Below are 17,629 nucleotides of genomic sequence, written 5' to 3'. Positions count from 1 at the left end.
CCAGTCGTCTTGCTCCCAACTCCTCAATCTTCATAATGAAAAATCTTGAGATTCTATGCAAAACTCTGAAATAAAAAGAAAAGAAATTATGAGGCACTTGGAACTCGACAAGAGAAACTGGAATATTGCCTGAGACTTCAAAACACAGACTGTTATTGAGAAACAAATGTTTATATTGGCATGATTTTGAACTGTCCATAACCAAATGACAAATGCAATATCAAAAGACTGTGCAGAACACTGGCATGCCACTTCCAACTATTTTAATAGCTTCAACACTTCACTTTGACTGGTACCTTCTGCCATATGGGCCTTTATCAACAACAACTTAGACCATGGTCTCATGAACACTGAAAGATTGAGCTTGGACAATAGATGAGAGAAGAACAGAGATGCTGTAGGTATCAGATGTTGGTGATTCAGGACATGTAACCATCTCCCACTGGGTCAGTACTGAACCAATGCCTCCATGTTGTTAGGGGCAATATGATGACAGAAGTATTGGATGAGAATTAAAACTAAGGTCTTGACTACTGTCAATGTTGTTCATTTTTCTATCATTGGTTTCATTTATCGATGCGCTTGTGGACATTCATTATCCCCTGGCACAAGACTAGTGATATCAACTCCAGCATCCTGCCCAAATTCTGGATTGGTTAATTACTTCTGCCTAACTTACAAGTCCTCTGTAAAAAGTGACAAAGAGTCCTGTGGCACCTTAGAGACTAACAGACATATTGGAGCATGAGCTTTCGTGAGTGAATACCCACTTGCATCTGACGAAGTGGGTATTCACTGACGAAGTGGGTATTCACCCATGAAAGCTTATGCTCCAATACGTCTGGTAGTCTATAAGGTGCCACAGGACTCTTTGTCGCTTTTTACAGATCCAGACTAACATGGCGACCCCTCTGATACTTGGACTCCTCTGTAGATTCAACTGGGAGCCGGGCTCATCTTCACTCCCACTCTAAACTGAGCTGTCTACTGTTAAATAGTTGCCATGGTTACCTCAGAGCTGGCAGTACTTCAGTGGTGGGTCAAGTTCCATATATGCAATTGTACACAACATCTCCTCATCCTGCTCTTTTTATACTGGCAACATTTCTATCGCTGATGTCAGGCTTAGGGCTATAATTTGTGGGACAGCAGGTAAGCATTTGGATGCAAGTTGCAATTAGAAATGGACAAAATGCCTAATATAGTCAATGAACTTAATCTCTTCTTCTGTTTGCAAGTTATCCATGAACAGACTTAGATTATTATGAATTTGCTCATTGCTCAAATGTTTTATGTGAACAGCTCTCCCAGTCTTAGGTTTGTTTGTAAACTATTTGCATCCACGACACCTAGTCATGGCTTGCGTTTCGTTATTCCTGGTGTGTGATTGGTCAGCTAAATCTCGCATAGCATTGTTTGTAATACCTAATTGGATAAATGAAACTTTTATTAAAAAGGAAGGGGGAAATTAAGGTGATTTCAAGATGACTTCTGGTGTGACTCTTCATGCAAACACATATATGCATGAGTATTTGCAAGACTACATTTTTGGAAAAAATCCTTTTAAAGAAGAATAAATCACCGCCATGAATATTGATGAATGGGAAGGAAGGATGGCTCAATGGTTTGGGCACTGGCCTGGGACTTGGAAGACCCACGGTCAAATTGCTGCTGCTGTGGATTTCCTGTGTGACCTTGGGCAAGTCACAAAGGTGCAAATCCTCAAAGGTATTTAAATATCTAACTTGCATTGAAATCAATGGGAATTTGGCAACTAACTACCTTTTGAGGATCTGGGCCTTAGTCTCTCTGTCTCAGTTCCCCATCTGTCAACTGTAGCATCTATAAAAGGTTCCTTCCTATCTCAGAGGGGTGATGTGAGTATAAATACATGAAAGACTGTATGGCACTGCTCTGATACTGTGGTAATGGGGGCTATCTAAACACCTTAACTAGAATGTTTGTGGCAAACAGCTAAAACAGGTTGTGAATATCACAGACGTGACTTTGTGGGGGTATGTGTGTGTGTGTGGTGGGGGCGGTTTGAAGGAAAGTCTGATAGTCCCATTTGTTTTTATTTATTTTGCAGTACTCACCTGTCTAGAGAGGTTTGAAAGCTCATTGAAGTCAATGGAAGCCTTTTCATTAGCTTCATTGAGTTTTGGATTAGGCAGCAAGTACTACACACATGTGAAGCCTTATGTGTTCTGGCCATCTTTGAGACTGATTCCCACCCCCTCTCCCCTGGCACAAGTGACTCCACCTGGCATTTTTACAAGGGCAGATGGCAAATGGCAGAGACAAGTGTCATTGAAGTGACCCGAGTGCTAAGTGACATGACCCAGAGCTTTGTCCTGAAAGAACAGTTCAGTGTGTGAATGCCTCACTGCTACACTTTTCAAAATGTTTACACAGGGCTTGCCATAAACCACATGGTGTTGAACTGAGGATGCAATCCAAGCTGATTTAGCCCAGGCCTTATCTGCGTCATATAATCATGATACAGGACACAGACACACAGGTAGAGAGAGAGAGAGAGAGAGGTAAAGGCTCGCCCTCTTCCCCTCCAGCCTTCTCTTGGCACTGGGAGGGGACTGTGGGGGAGCTAGGTAATGATTTGTCACTCCAAGGCCTTGGGGTTGTCTCTCTTTTTGCAAAGGAAACCTTGGCCATGATTGACAGCAGGGCTGTTTTGGCCTGTTCCGTTGCTGTTGACAAGTAATAATGAAGCTTTGTCAAGCCATAATGGATATGGATATGCCAGATTATGTTGAATCCCTGGACTCCTCTTACACCATGCTGGAGTTTGAAAACCTGCGGGTGCTGCCAACTAGCACGGGTGAGATTTCTGCTCAATTCCTCTTAAATAACCCCGGTTACCTTTCCGAAAAAGTCGAACGCCTAGAAAAGATAGATAGGAGGTGCAGGGAAAAGGGTGGAAGGTGTAATATTTAAGGCAAGTAACTATCCACCTTTGTTGTGGCTGTGGTTGTGTTCAGGCCAGAGTACGATCGTTCCCTTCAAAACTGAAATGCATAGGGTTGTTTTTTCTTCATTTATTCAGCCCCCTAGTGTGCTAGGTATGATGCAAATAAAGACCCTGCCAGAAGAGCTTGCAGTCTCTTGCGAACAGTTTCAATATCACTGGTGCTCTGTAATATGCATTCTGTTTTATATCTAAGGAGCAGTGAAATTACTTCGCACACAAAGAAAAAATTGTTCTCCTAAAATGACATAGACACAAATGTATGGCGATACTTCTGGGAAAAAAGACAAGTGTATATTAACTTGGTTTGAGCAATTTAATCCTTATAAGCACCATCTATGTTGTTACTCATAAAATACTTTGTGAGCTAGGGTCACTTATTCAAAGGGTTTTAGCTAGTAAAGTAAATATCCAAATGTTCTGATCACCTACCTGGGAATTACAGCTCATTTACTAAGCTTGACCCAAGTCTTTTCAACACACAAGGAACATGGCTGTAATGTGTGCTTGACCCTAGCAAATATCTGCCTTGTCCAGAGAACTCCAGGAAAGTTGCAAAGCGGCATTTGGGACTGGAGCATTCAGAAGTTTGTTTGATGTCATTTTAAATAGTAAACGCTCTTCTAGAAACACTAGTCGTCCATCGCCTGAAATGTGAGGTGAAGGACATTGTAAATTATGCAGTGTAAGGCCAACATCATAAATAAAATTGGGAATAGTCCAGCCTGCCTGGATAGTCTAAGTGAGTGAAATGTCAAGAGGTTTAGTCTAGTTACGATTAATTTCTTACTGCATCACTTATACTTGCACATTAGTGGTTTCATCAAAAGGAAATCAGGAACAACAGCTTTCAAAATGTGTTTTGCCAGCAACTCAAAATTATTATGCATGCTTATGTGGGACACAAAGGATTTCAGAGCTTATGTTCAAAAGAAAATGAAAAGGCCCAAAGAAAATTAGAATTGTAAACTGGTCTCAAGAAAAGTTCATCCTTTGGAAAAGGATTTTTGAAAAATTTGGCAGCTCAAAATTGAGTATATCAGATTTCACGTTATTTTCACTGAACGGTTTTCATGTAATACTATGTCTTCAGTAAACATGTTTTGCCCTGGCACTCACTTCTTGAACAACAAGATACATTTTTTATCCATTGCACAAATTGTCCCCAAATCCAATGTAACCGTGGCATAAAACCCTATATTGTTGTGGTGTTTCATTAGGTGAAAATTACAGGCTCAGTTTTTTCTAAAGGCGAAGGCTATCTAGGTTGGTATTGGGCTATTTGCCTTATTGTTAATAAGTAACTGGCTCTCTCGGGAACTAGCTGTTTTGAAATTAGCTTGTTTGTCTTTGGTAAGTAGCCTCTTCTACTGCTTGTAAGAATAGTTTTAAAAAGAGAGGTGAAATCTCTATGCATGAAAATGTTTTCTAAACCAACAGCATTCAGGATGCATGACTTCCCAATCTGTTTTAGCAATATTTTTACAAAGTATTAAAATAGAGAAATATTCTCACTTTAGAGAGTGTGTATAAAAAACTGAGAATTAGTTCATATTAAATCAATATACATTTTTTAGGACCCTAGTTTGCCTCACTGAAACCAATGGAAATTTGGCTCTAGACTTTAGTAGGAGCAGGAGCAGGTCTTCAACATATATATTCTAATGAATTTAGGGCCTTATTCTGCATTTACAAAATTCTGATCATCTTTACACTGATATAAATCCAGTGACTTCAGTGGAGTTACTCCTAATTTACCCCAATGAGAGCAGAATCAGGCCCTTAAGCCTCTTTCTAAAATCTGTAAATCACTTAATGAAATTAAATGGCAGCAAATATAAAATAGAGAAAAGGAAATTCTGGGTCTTTTTGTGATTTATAATTAACCTGTGGAACTCACTACTGCAAGATATTATAGAAGCCAATAGTGATTACGGGTTTATTTTAAAATATAAGTAAGATATAAAGCTATATTTAAAAATGGAATGTGTAATTATACTTACTTTTTTTTTTTTTTTTTTTAAATCTAGCTAAGGGCTCTCACTCCTCAAATTTCAAGGCATAAAATGATCATGAGCTGAGAACAGGAACTTATTTCCTTTGTGGAGTCTATTAATGCACTATATTTGGATGGCGTACACTTTCCTTTGAAATATATAACACTAGTGATTCTAATAGACAGGATACCAGGCTAACAGGAAGATTGGTCTGTTCCAGTATGGCAGTGGTAGAGGGTGTTAGTCGAAATGTTTCCTTAACATTTTAAATCATCATAGTTTTGTGTTTGTATAAGTACGGATGTTAAGGATAAAATATTATGTTCAAAGAAGCTCAGTGAAATTGTCAGTTCTTCTGGGTGAAGCTAGTGAAATTGGACACTTGTAAAATACTGTGGCAATATCAGAAGCACCTCTTGAAATTTGACTTTCCCATAAAATCAGTATTTGCTTTATACAACTTATTAACGATAAGTTGCACCCACAAACTAATAATAAATGGGCAATAAGTTAAGTGGAGCTAGCTAGCCGAAAGGTGAGTATATGTAATGAAAAATTTCAAAGGAAATGAGCATTTGTCATTTATTTCAAAGATTTACATGATTTTTAATGACAATTTCAAAATGAAATATTTGGAATTTTTTCAATAATTGTATTTTTCATGAGGGAAAAAAATAATTTTCTCTTGCTTTTCTTCTATTCTCCTTCGGAAATTGAGAGGAGAAGTAAAAAAGCAAGAGAAAGTATTTTTCCCAATGGAAATTAAAACTTTTGTAAAAAAAGGGAAATTTCAAAGAAACTAGTGTTGTTTTGTAAAACATTTTTGCTTTCTTTGAAATACCATTTGTCATCAAAATTTGCCATTGATTGAACAATTTCAACCAACTCTTAAGTTAACCTTACTTTTTTTTAGCTATTATAATTTTCTTTTTACATGAGGGAAGCCTATGAATTAATTCTGAATCTTCAAGCTTCTTAGTACGTTATATACAATTGGCAAATGTGGTTAACGTAGCAATGGTTAATTCAGAAATGAATAAAAGAATCCATTGTGGGAGTGAAAGAGGGCATTAAAATTTTGTCTATTTCAGATAGAAAGAGTGACCAAAAAAAAAAAAAAAGATGGAAAATCAATGTTAGTCTTTTCTTTCCTTTATACCCTGTTATTAACTGGAGAAATATTCCTGATTGGTCCAATCCTGTTTTATTTTAACTTGGCTACAATTGCATCTATCTTGTTACTTAGTCCTTTATGTGGTGCTCATCACATATTTCATCACAGATATAATTTTTCCTGTAAATTTACATTAATCACTTGGCCAATTGCAGTATAAATAAAGCTCCTGTCTTTGGTGATTCCTTTACCTACCATCGCATTCAACCACCAAACTGAGTCTGAAGAGTTTAACGTGACCCTTTTAAAAACTCACTCTCGGCCAAGCTGCAATCTGACCCTTGTACAGTCATAGTTAAGGACAAGTCCAGCTAATGAAGATAATTCTAAAGCAATAAGAAATGTTCTACCAGTCAGAGGGTGTGAATGCCTGAATATTCCACAAGTTATCAAGCATGCTGATAGCTCTCTGATAGGTCAGTTACTGTGTGAGTTTAGGAACAGTTAATCTAGGCTGGTTTTGATTTTGATCTTTAAAATACCTCAGATTGGTGGGGGTTGCCAAACTGATTTATAATGTATTTGAATTGTATCAGAGTGACGTTTCAAAGTAGACTCCAATCCTACCTCTGAATTTGCATGCTGCCATTTTGGAGCTGGCAGTGCCACTCACATTTTTGTGTCCTCCCCAAATTTAGATTTACAAGCAAAAACTGAAAATCTGGCACATTTAAATCCAGTTTTAGTGCATTCAAAATTGGTAACTAAACACTATATGCACCCCATATGCCCCTTTTGCTATATCACTTTAGGTGCATAAACAGTTTTTAAAAATGAGGACCTAGATTACTGCAAAGATATAATAGGTCAATCTGGGGCATGGATGGAAGGCTCTATCAAACCTCTACAGATAGCCACTAAAGACTTTATCATTACTGGAAGTAGATCTGAAAAGCAAAATTCAGATCTGAAGTGAATTCTTAGCCCTAGTCCAAATTTTGAGGCATTCAAATCTTGGGTGTTGATTAAGGCCCATTTTCTATTCTTATTTATTGTTTGTATTGCAGTAGTATCTAGTGGACTCCACCAAGATCAGGGCCCCAATCTAAATAAACAAAACAAAAAGGTTGGAGGAGAAAGAGGTGGCTGTCCAAAGGCAAGAGCAGTTCAATAGCTAAGCTGAGAATTAAACCCAGGTAGCATAAATTTTACAAGGAGTGGTAGCTGAGTGGTTAAGGCACTTGACTGCAATCACAGCAGTCATGGATTCGTCTTGCTCAGTCTCACACTGAAAGGTTACTGCCTGCTCACACAGCTGCAGAATGGGCACCTGTTCCATAAGGTTAGGGAAGTTAAAGGTAGTTAGACATGATGGTAGCTGCATCAGTCTGTTGTGTACTGTTGGCTGCGGAAACAGACATGGTGAGCCATATAAGACCGACTTTGCTCTTCAGTCTCAGCCACAAGACCACCCTTTCTCTCATTTGCTGTAATTGCATAATTTCATTTCAGCCATGCTATGCTATGCTTATACACAGTATATACCACAGATAATTTCTGGTCTCCTGTCTAGACCTGAACTTTCCTCAGTTTGACAGAGGTTTTCATATAATTTTTAGCTATCAGGCTAGGCTATAAATTCCCAGATTTTATGTTGATGATACATCACTTCTGAAACTCAGGCAAGTCTTGGATTTTGAAAGTCATTTTTCTGCCAGAGAATTTTGGCAGCAAATACGCCTCAGTGATACTCCCAGGGAGTAGACTGATATTTTCACAGAAATGACAATTCTATTCTGTCCAGAAACCATCCAGGACTAAGATCAACTTTTGAGACTATATCTAATGACTGGTCTCTGTTGGAAAGAATGCCATCAGATGCATCCTTCTAGCTAAAGACCAACAGACTTCTCACAAGAAAAGTTTTAGGAAAGATTTTGTTTAAAGACAGTTCTGTTATATTATGGAGACAAGCAACTGTAACTGTTACACAATGCTGTGTTTTTATGTTGGACTAAGTATATGTCCTCTAGTGACTATGTATCTCTGTCTTTCTTAGTACAGCTCAGTCTACCCCCAAATTTTGTGTAGTTGGAAATCCAGACCCAACGTTTGCAACTTCAACACGTGTCTAGTGACATTTTCATGAAAACAGGATTTTTGTTATTCATTTGCTCTTCCTTATTTGGAGTCAGTCAGTAGTTTGTGACAGGGGTATAAATAGTGATTTGACATTTGTACGCACACTGGCTGAGCTGCTAACTACTGCCAACCGTATCACTATCATCTTCTGAAAAGGACACGTCATTGCACACAGTGGCCTGGACTTTGGACTGATTTACGCTGCATTGGGTTAATGAATCCTGGCCTAATTTTACAGCTATACAATTCCATTGAAGTCAGTGACATTTTCATGGGTGTAAATTAGGGCAGAATTTGGTCCTTAACTTCAAAGAGATCATGAAACTCCTATGATGCACTATGGTGTCTCAGCCACAGGGAGAGACTGTGGTGCATCATGAGAGGTGTACTCTGGCCAGAACTGGGTCCATAGAGGAGGATGGAGAACCCAAAACTATAACTCCCACTAGGCAGATACAGAGATTAATGCCAACTTGAAACAAAATGAAATGTTCAGTTTTCAGTTTCCTAGTGGAACTTTCTCCCAACTGATCTTTCCTCACAGAAAACTTTGATGAAACCTCTTCTGATGAGAAAATGTTTCATTCAAAGGTTTTCGACCGGCTCTAATGATCTTGAACATTGTGAGTGTACTTAGATACAATGAGCTACCAGTGTGTTAATAAAGGGCCAGATTATGCCCCACCTACTCACTGAGTAATGCCTTGCTCACTGAAAATCAATGGGACTGCTGCTGAGGTGAGCTACTACTTGGTGAGAGAAAGGCTAGTAGAACTAGGTCCCAAAAGTCTGGAACTGAAGCCTGCAGCCGTTGCTCAAGCAAAAGTCCCATTGACTTAGGACCAGGTAGGGAAGCCCACACTGATGTTGTGAGCAGTTACTCACCGAGCAACTTCAACACAATGACTCTTGTGCGTAAGAGCTCTCCAGGGTTTCACAGTCTGGCCCTTTGCTGAGATATTTGCCCATAAGAACTGGGCTCTATTGAAAAATGAAGAGCCCACTGGAGCCAAATTCTGTCCCGAGTTGCCTTGGCCCATTGCCACTGAAGTCAACGTGGCTTGCATAGGTGTAACTGAGAGAATTGAGCTCCTTATTTATCATTTTTGTAGTGCAACTTTTTTTCACTGGAACTTAAAATCAAATAACCAATGAGACTTTGTTCATTGTGGTCTGGATAACCATATGTTTGCTCAGAGAAGAAACTGCAGCTGATATTGACACAATACAGTACACTGGAGATATTGTTCAGAGTGAGTTCATCCTGTGCTTAACCCTCACCAATGTAAGGCTGGCAAGATCAGTGTAAACTTGGGTTATCTGCTGCCTATGGGCTTTAACTAGTGAGATATTGAGCACCAGTTCCAAAGGGCTGACCACTCACCACTCATTGACATTGGGGAAAGCTGGGGGCACTGCACCTCACAGAATTTGAGAAGTAGCAAATTGTGAATCCTGCACATACTGTTGGCTAAGAATTCTGCACTTTTTATTAATTGTTATTTATTTATTTTATTATGCTACCTTTTGTCCCCTATCCCATATGTACGGTTTACTTGTTTGCCTCATCCACCTATTACACCTTGTCATTTAGTTTACGAGCATTTGGGGGCCAGGGCTGTCACTTTTTATGTTTGTACAATGCCTAGCACATTGGAACCCTGACCGGCTTGCTCACTAGGCACTACCACAATAATATTAATAAGAATAATTAATTAATCATTAACGAAGAAGTCACTAAAGCTAGTACACAATTGTTGGTGGAAAAAGTATCTTCAGCAAAAATATTGCATTTCATCAAAATAAATGTCACTTTTTGGGTAAAAATATTTGGTTTTTGAAAACCAAAGACTTAGGTTTTTATGGGAAAAACCTTTTTTTTTTCATGTGAAATTTTGATGAAAATGAAATGAAGCAAATTTCTTTTTGAAATTTCCCTTATAAAACAATTGGCATTTTCTGACCGCCTCTGATGGCCACCCATTCTAACTGGGAAGAACAGTCTCAGAGTTTTAATTCTGAGTATCCTTCGGTGTTCTGTGTTACCTCTTCCTGTTTGGGCTTGCTATTCTCTCTTGGGTTTTCTCCCTCTCAACATGATCTGAATGGAGGTTTCTCCACTATCGGTTTGATCCTGAGAAGTGCTGAATGCCTTCCTATCCTATTGACTTTGGTGATGATCTCTCGACATCACAGAGTCAGCCCTATATACTGAAAAGCTTGGCCCTGACTAATACTAACACAAACCTTCCACCAGGGCACCCCTGAAGAAGCGATCTGCATCATTTGGCTCTTTCCAAAAGTGTCTCATTTCCAAACTGCACCCATAATTATAAGGATTAAGAGGAAGTCTGGTCTTGTGGTTAAAGTCAGGGCAGAATTTTCAAAAATGTGTAACTTGTAAGGGCCAAATTTTCACAGTGGTGTCAATTTCATCCTCTAAAACTTATGCCTGCAAGTTTTGGGAGTGCACGAGATGTGGATTCTTAATGTTAGGTATCTAACTGCCTAACTTACACACCCAAACAGCTCCCATTAAAGTCCATGGAAAGACATTCAATAACCTTGAGGAGGGGGAAGGATAGCTCAGTGGTTTGAGCATTGGCTGTTAAACCCATGATTGTGAGCCCAATTCTTTCGGTGGCCACTTAGGGATCTGGGGCAAAATCAGTACTTGGCCCTGCTAATGAAGACAGAGGGCTGGACTCAATGACCTTTCAGGGTCCCTTCCAGTTCCATGAGCTAGGTATATCTCCATGTATTATTATTATAAGGCAAGGGTAGATGTGGCTTCTGGGCTTGTTGGAAGAAATTTAGAAGTTGTTATCAACAAAATGGCCCTGTGCACATCCTTATTAGTACTTCGAGGGTCCTGAAAATAGTAAGGGTTCCCCATCTGCCTAGAAGCAATGGCATAGGAATGGCGTGTGTACACATGTTTAGGGCAGAGGGCAAGGGTATACAATTATGTGCATAGTTCAATGCTTTCATTTCACCCTGGTTCCTGCTGAAAAGGCCTAACTGATTCTGTGTCTGGTCTGCAGAAGCCATACCAGCAGAGTCGACAAATGCCAGCCTGCTTGCCAATGGCATCAGCTCCTTGTGCTCCATCTGCGGGGATCGTGCCACTGGGAAACATTATGGGGCTTCCAGCTGCGATGGCTGCAAAGGGTTCTTCAGAAGAAGTGTCCGCAAGAATCATGTCTATTCGTGCAGGTATTAAACACTTCTGGGCTTTGACATTGTAAGCTCTTTGGGGCACAGACCATCTCTTACTATGTCTCTGTGCAGTGTCTGGCACAATGGGGCCTCTATCTCAGTCTGGGCCACAGGCAGTACTGTAATGTGCATAATAATAATGAAATCTGGTTTTCTGAGGACAGGATTGGGAGCCGGGAATTCCTAAATTCTAATTCCATCTCTGACCTTGATTCCTTATGTTATCTGAAATAATCCACTTGATGTTTCTGTTTCTCACTTTCCCCACCTGTAAAATAGGGGACAATTATATCCCCAGAGAACTTGTGAGGATTGGTTAATGCATGTAAAGAACTAAGTACTATTATCAGGTTCTCACTGGGTGACCCAACGATCTTAGCAAATGTCAAGCCAAAGTTCCACAGCCTGGTTTCCAAACAGGGGAATTATTGCATTTTCTCTGTGTTAATTACAATTTAAATCTGCAGGTCTCCAAAGCCTGCCTTCCTCTCTTTTTTCATTTTGTTTTTTAAAAACACATAAAGGCTTGCATATTGCCATACATCGGTTATTTTACAAAAATGGGGCAGTTATGATTTCTACATTCTGGCATGCAGAAGTATACTCAGAAGGATTATTTGCCAGGAATGGGCCATAAATTATACAGCAGTTTACCTTGGTTGACCTTAGAAAGATGATGTTTACTTAAAAGAAGGGGAAAAACGTATAGAAGATTATTCATATAGAACTGGAACTTGAGAAGTTTCACTCTGCTGCAGCGATATTCCTCAGTTAAAGAAGTTCCAAACTTGTAAAACACTTGCCTCCCTGTTTGTTTTAGATGAACCTGCATATAAGGCACTTATCACTCCAGAATACTCCATCCACAGAAGACAATGGGTTTGATGGATTGCACTTTCCCCCCAACAAATATATTTAATACCAGCAGGAAAATGGAAATCTCTTCAGATTTCTCAGAGCTGCTGCTCCCGTCTTCCCAAGAGCAAAGTAGTTATTTCGCTGTATTATCTATCCCTTTAGAATCCATGAATCACAGTGTGATACTTAGCATCTTAGGGAAGAGCTTCTGATTCAAATCCAACTCAATGACAACAAGCATTCTCCAAGCATCCTCTGAATTGTTATTTGGGCCATTCTGTCCTTAGCTGAGCTCAGAGCAACATTGTTTATCACAGATGTCAGTTCCTCAGAGAGTTCTTAGGTTGTTAATCAGGCTCTGTGCCATTCTGCAAAACCACCCCAGATTTTACAATGGATGTTTTCTGACCATACAGAAAAACTTTAACAGCTTTTTCCAGTGGTAGATTCATGCTCCATTGTTCTCACTTTTTAAAAATTGTCATGTGTACTTATTGCTCATGAAATGTACCAGGTTGTGGTTTCTGGAGGCTGAAAATGCTTTATCTAGCCACAGAACAGGTACAGCAGAGGTGGCCTGGATTCACAATGCCCTGTCAATGTGTGTCAAGTATAAACCAGGCCTGGTTGAAAATTTTTCATCAAAACTACTTTTTTGACAGGAAATTGGGTTTTCCACTAACTAAAAATTTTTGATGACAAACTAAATGCCTGAAAAATGAAAAGCTTTTGGTTTCCAGTAAAAAAAAAATAAACAAAAACCAACCACACATTTTGACCAAACCCCAGTATTTCTATTCTTAAAGGCACCACAGTGCCACATGAGAGTTGTCACTGGAGTGGTTTTACCCTTTGTCTGAGGCCTGTGGGTGTGGGTCACTTGCTAGGATTATTTGGACATATCTCACATAATCATTTCCCTGCCATTGTGGGCCTCAGGCATTAGGTGCACCTCGGTCCCTCCTATTCTTGCCTGTGGCACTTAATATTGTCTGTGTCTCCTGAGGGCTATAATTCTGTGGTCTAATTTCAATTGTTGGGTTTAGTGGCAGGTGTTGGAGGCCTGAATTTTCTGTATTTTATAGACTAGATGATCTGATGGTCCCTTCTGGCCTTAAACTCCATGACTCCCTGATTCCCATTCTCCCATATGGGCAGGGCTCCCTGGTGAGACTATATCTCCCTTGGTGCACTATGGGAAGGAACTCCTAGCACACACTTCTTCCCCGTTACCAAGACCACCTATAGACAAGACAGAACAAGGGACATGGTAAAAGACAGTCCCCAGCCTGCAGAGCTTTTATTTTTGCCAAAATTTTCAGCAGAAGAAAAACCTGTTCTATTATATCATATAAAAGAAAACTTTGACACACAGAGTTGTTTCTAAAAGGAAAACTTGAAACATTCCATTCCAAAAAAGTCAAAACGGAACATCTCAACCTTATGAGAAAGCTTAATTCCATTTCCCCCCCCAATGAAATTTTGTCAAAATCATCACATTTTCACTAAACTTTTCACTTTCGATGCATTTCGATGCACTTTCAGCATTTTCCAAGCCCTCTGCCTCCCCCAAATACCGTGCGGTCATAAAATTTCTGACCAGCATTACCTACAATAGAAGTCACGTTCCATGTAGGAATGATGGCGTTACTGTTGTGCTTTAATTTCAGGCTATAATTCTGTGGTAGAGAGAGTGGCTGCCTTCTCCTTCTATACTGATTGTAGCTCAATAACTCAAATTTTCAACCCGCTGCCCTTTTTACTTATGGTCCAGTAGCTAGGACAGTAGCCTAGGAGTCTGCTAGAGGGGAAGTAGCTTGCTGGAGGTCACTGCTTCCTCTCTCACTCATTGTCTGTCTGCCTTGTCTACTTAGGGCAAGTCTACACTACAGCCTAAGTCAATATAATTTATGTTGCTCAGGGGTGTAAAAATGTCCCATTTCCCCCTCCGCCCAAAACGATGCAAGTTTTGTGCTGTTCAGGCCAGCACTATGTCTCCCGCCGAGTAGCTTCTGCTTCTCGCTGAGGTGGAGTAATTATGCCAAAAGGAAAGCACTCTCCCATCAGCATAGTGTCTTCTCCAGGCATGCTACAGTGACACAGATGCATTGGTGCAGCTGCATCGAGGTAGCACTGTAGTGTAGCCTCGCCCTTAGATTGTAAACTCTTCAGGACAGGGGCTGTATTTCACTGCAGCTTGAAGCACAATGAGATTCTGATCTTGTCTGGGGCTTCTAAGTGCTACTGTAATACACCTAATAATAATTTACAGGACTTTCCTCAATGTTTGCCCTGCTCTCTTCAGGTTCAGCAGACAGTGCGTGATAGACAAAGACAAGAGAAACCAGTGCAGGTACTGCCGGCTGAAGAAGTGTTTCAGGGCCGGGATGAAGAAAGAAGGTAGGTGCTGTAAGGTTTTGTGTCCTCTTTCATTTCAAAGCTATGTGCTGTCTCCCACCCTATTCCCGCAGCAGTAAATGTCACAATCGTGTTTCCATTTACAGAGCAGAAGCAGATGGTTCCCCATGAATCAGTGAGCACTTTATTGCTCTCTCGCTGCAGAAAGCCCATTATTTTTTTTTGCAGCTGGGCAGAGTGATAGCTGAGTGGTTTGAGCATTGACCTGCTAAACCCAGCTGGGGTTGTGAGTTCAATCCTTGAGGGGGCCATTTAGAGATCTGGGGCAAAAATCAGTCAGGGACAGTTCTTGGTCCTGTTGGAAGGCAGAGGACTGGACTCATGGACCATCCCTTCTAGTTCTATGAGATAGGTATATTTCCATTTTAAAAAAAGAATTCAATGTAGAGCCATGATCCTTCTCTTGAAGCAGAAAGTCCTTTTAGTATTTATTTTTCTAAATGCATGTTTAGACCCTTTGCTTCTTTCCAGTTAATTCACTGTACAGTACAATGAATTAACTGTACATGTGAACTTTGTAGGGCATCCGCCATAACATACTACAGTGGAAGTGTAGTCCTATGGTCAAGGAAAGTTCTTGCGAAGCACAGAGTACTTGGATTCTATCCCTGGTTGTACTGTGTGACTTTGAGCAAGGCATTTCCACACTTGAGCCTCTATTTCCCATCCCACCTTTTGTCTTATCTATCAAGACTAAAGTCTCCTCAGGGCAGGGATTCTCTTCCTCTACATCTACCACAATGTGGCTTTCTTTAGGACTGGGTAGGAAACAGTTTTCCTATCCCAAGAGAATTGCTGACATTTCAAAAATTTTCACATTCCAAATCAGGATAAAGAATAAAAATCTTGAAAATGCTCATGAACCAAAAATTTGAAAAATAAAATTAAAAAAAAATGCTTTGGGTCAATCAAAATGTTTCATTTCAGATAATTATTTTGAAACATTTCATTTTGATTTCAAACGTTTTTCCTTTAAATTTTTTTTAAGATTAATTTCCAAAAAGTTTAGAAACAAAAAGCTATTTTGACTCAAAAAAAAAAAAAAAAAAAAGAAAAAAAGAAAAAAAAAGAATAGAAAATTCCTGGTTCAATATTGTTGACTGCATTAGCTGTTTTTGGTCCTAGGCTATTAGACAGACAGGGTGCATGACATCAGACCACCAGAGGACAAACACTTTTCAAAAGACAATCACCCTATTTACGATCTCTGTCCTGCTCAAAGGAAACCTGCACAACACCTTCAAAAGATGAGTCTGGGAGTTAAAATTCACAGCTTTGCTAGACATTCAAATTCACGGTCTTCATAAAGACATTAGATTTATATGTTTCAGAGTGGTAGCCGTGTTAGTCTGTATCAGCAAAAAAAAACAGGAGTACTTGTGGCACCTTAGAGGCTAACATATTTATTTGGGCATAAGTTTTCGTGGGCTAAAAAAACCCACTTCATCCGATGAAGCCCACAAAAGCTTATGCCCAAATAAATGTATTAGTCTCTAAGGTGCCACAAGTGCTCCTGTTCTTTTTACTAGATTTATAGCTTAGTACCCCTCAAATCCCCCTTTTTGTCCTATGACTGCAGAGGCATTAATTGGCCACTTCACCTTGAATGGTCTCCTGCAATATGTGTTAACTACTTATGCTAGATAATCTGTTCCATCCTGGCTTTATCTGTGACCTTCTCAGAAGTGGAAAAGAGCTCTGAATAGCTTGAAAGCTCATCTCTTTCACCCACAGAAGTTGTTTCAATAGAAGATATTACCTCACCCATCTTGTCTCTCTGGTTGAAGATTGTCCAAACTGGGATGTTTCAACAATTATGAAACCATTTTAACCAAAATAGTCTTGAGTCTGGTGTTTCGTCAAACCTGACACTGTTTCATGAAGAGTTTTGCTTTCAATGAATCTGCATTTTCTGACAAAAAATACTTGCCTGATTCATCTTGACCAAACTCATCAATAACCTGGCATGTTGGGTCTGGAGTACAACAATAGAACTGGGTGGGAACTGTTTTTTCCATCCTGCAAAACATTTTTGAGTTCAGATTTCTTTCCCCTGTCTAAAATCAGACATAAAAGTCAAAATCTCAAAAATATTCACGAACCAACACATACATCTATTTTCTTTGGTTTGGGTCAACTGAAATGTTTAGTTTTAATAATTTCAAGATGTTTTTTGTTTATCTGTAAGGTGGTGAGGGGACGACTCACCTCTGTGGCGCCTCTTGCTGGTCATCCAGGGAATTAGCTCTTCCAGTGCTGAGTGCCCTCTGCAGGCCAGTGTCTCACCTGCCGCTGACCCCAGTGCCCCTCTATGTCAGGGTTCTGCCCTGGCAGTAACCCACACTCTGGGTCTCCCCACCCAAGAGAACCCCCACCACCTTGCCTCAGTGGCTACTGCCAGTCACCATCTAGCCCCTACTCTCTGGGGTGGACTTCAGTCTATAAATCACTCATTATCAGCAAGGGGGCTTGGACCAGCTGCCTCTGCCTATCTCTGGGCTGCCTCTCTGCAGCCCCGCTACTCCTTTGTGGGCCCTTCACTAGGCCTGCAGCCTGGGCCTTTGCTAGGCTGGAGCTCCCCAGCTCCCTCTGCCCTTTCCCAGCACTGCTCCACCCTAGGTACCCTCCTCAGCTTCCCAGGCAGCCAGGTCCATCTCTCTCACAAAGCTACAGAGAATGCCTTTTTCAGTCTCTGGACCTCAGCCCTCTTATAGGGCCAGCTGTGGCCTGACTGGGGTGTGGCCTCACCTGTGGCTGTTTCCCCCAACCAGCCTAGCATTTCTCTGCCACAGCCCTCTCCAAGGCTGCTTTAACTCCCTCAGGGCAGGAGCGGGGTAACTACCCCGCTACATGTAAAATGTAATGAGTGTTTGGTTTCAACTTTTTCTGGACTAA

At 40.3% G+C, this 17,629-nt stretch overlaps 1 protein-coding gene across 1 annotated transcript in view; it reads left to right on the top strand.

Annotated features, from left to right (window-relative positions):
• Nucleotides 1-2,724: 2,724 nt before the first annotated feature.
• The window catches only part of LOC127034425 (hepatocyte nuclear factor 4-beta-like), a 41,679-nt gene continuing 26,774 nt past the window's right edge, over nucleotides 2,725-17,629 (top strand). Inside the window, 3 exon segments of the mRNA XM_050923270.1 lie at nucleotides 2,725-2,839; nucleotides 11,284-11,455; nucleotides 14,622-14,716. Coding sequence (XP_050779227.1) covers nucleotides 2,725-2,839; nucleotides 11,284-11,455; nucleotides 14,622-14,716 — 382 coding nt within the window.

The sequence above is a fragment of the Gopherus flavomarginatus genome, chromosome 14, assembly GCF_025201925.1.
Source record: "Gopherus flavomarginatus isolate rGopFla2 chromosome 14, rGopFla2.mat.asm, whole genome shotgun sequence".
Lineage (NCBI taxonomy): Eukaryota > Metazoa > Chordata > Testudines > Testudinidae > Gopherus > Gopherus flavomarginatus.
This window is presented reverse-complemented; position numbering and strand designations above follow the sequence as displayed.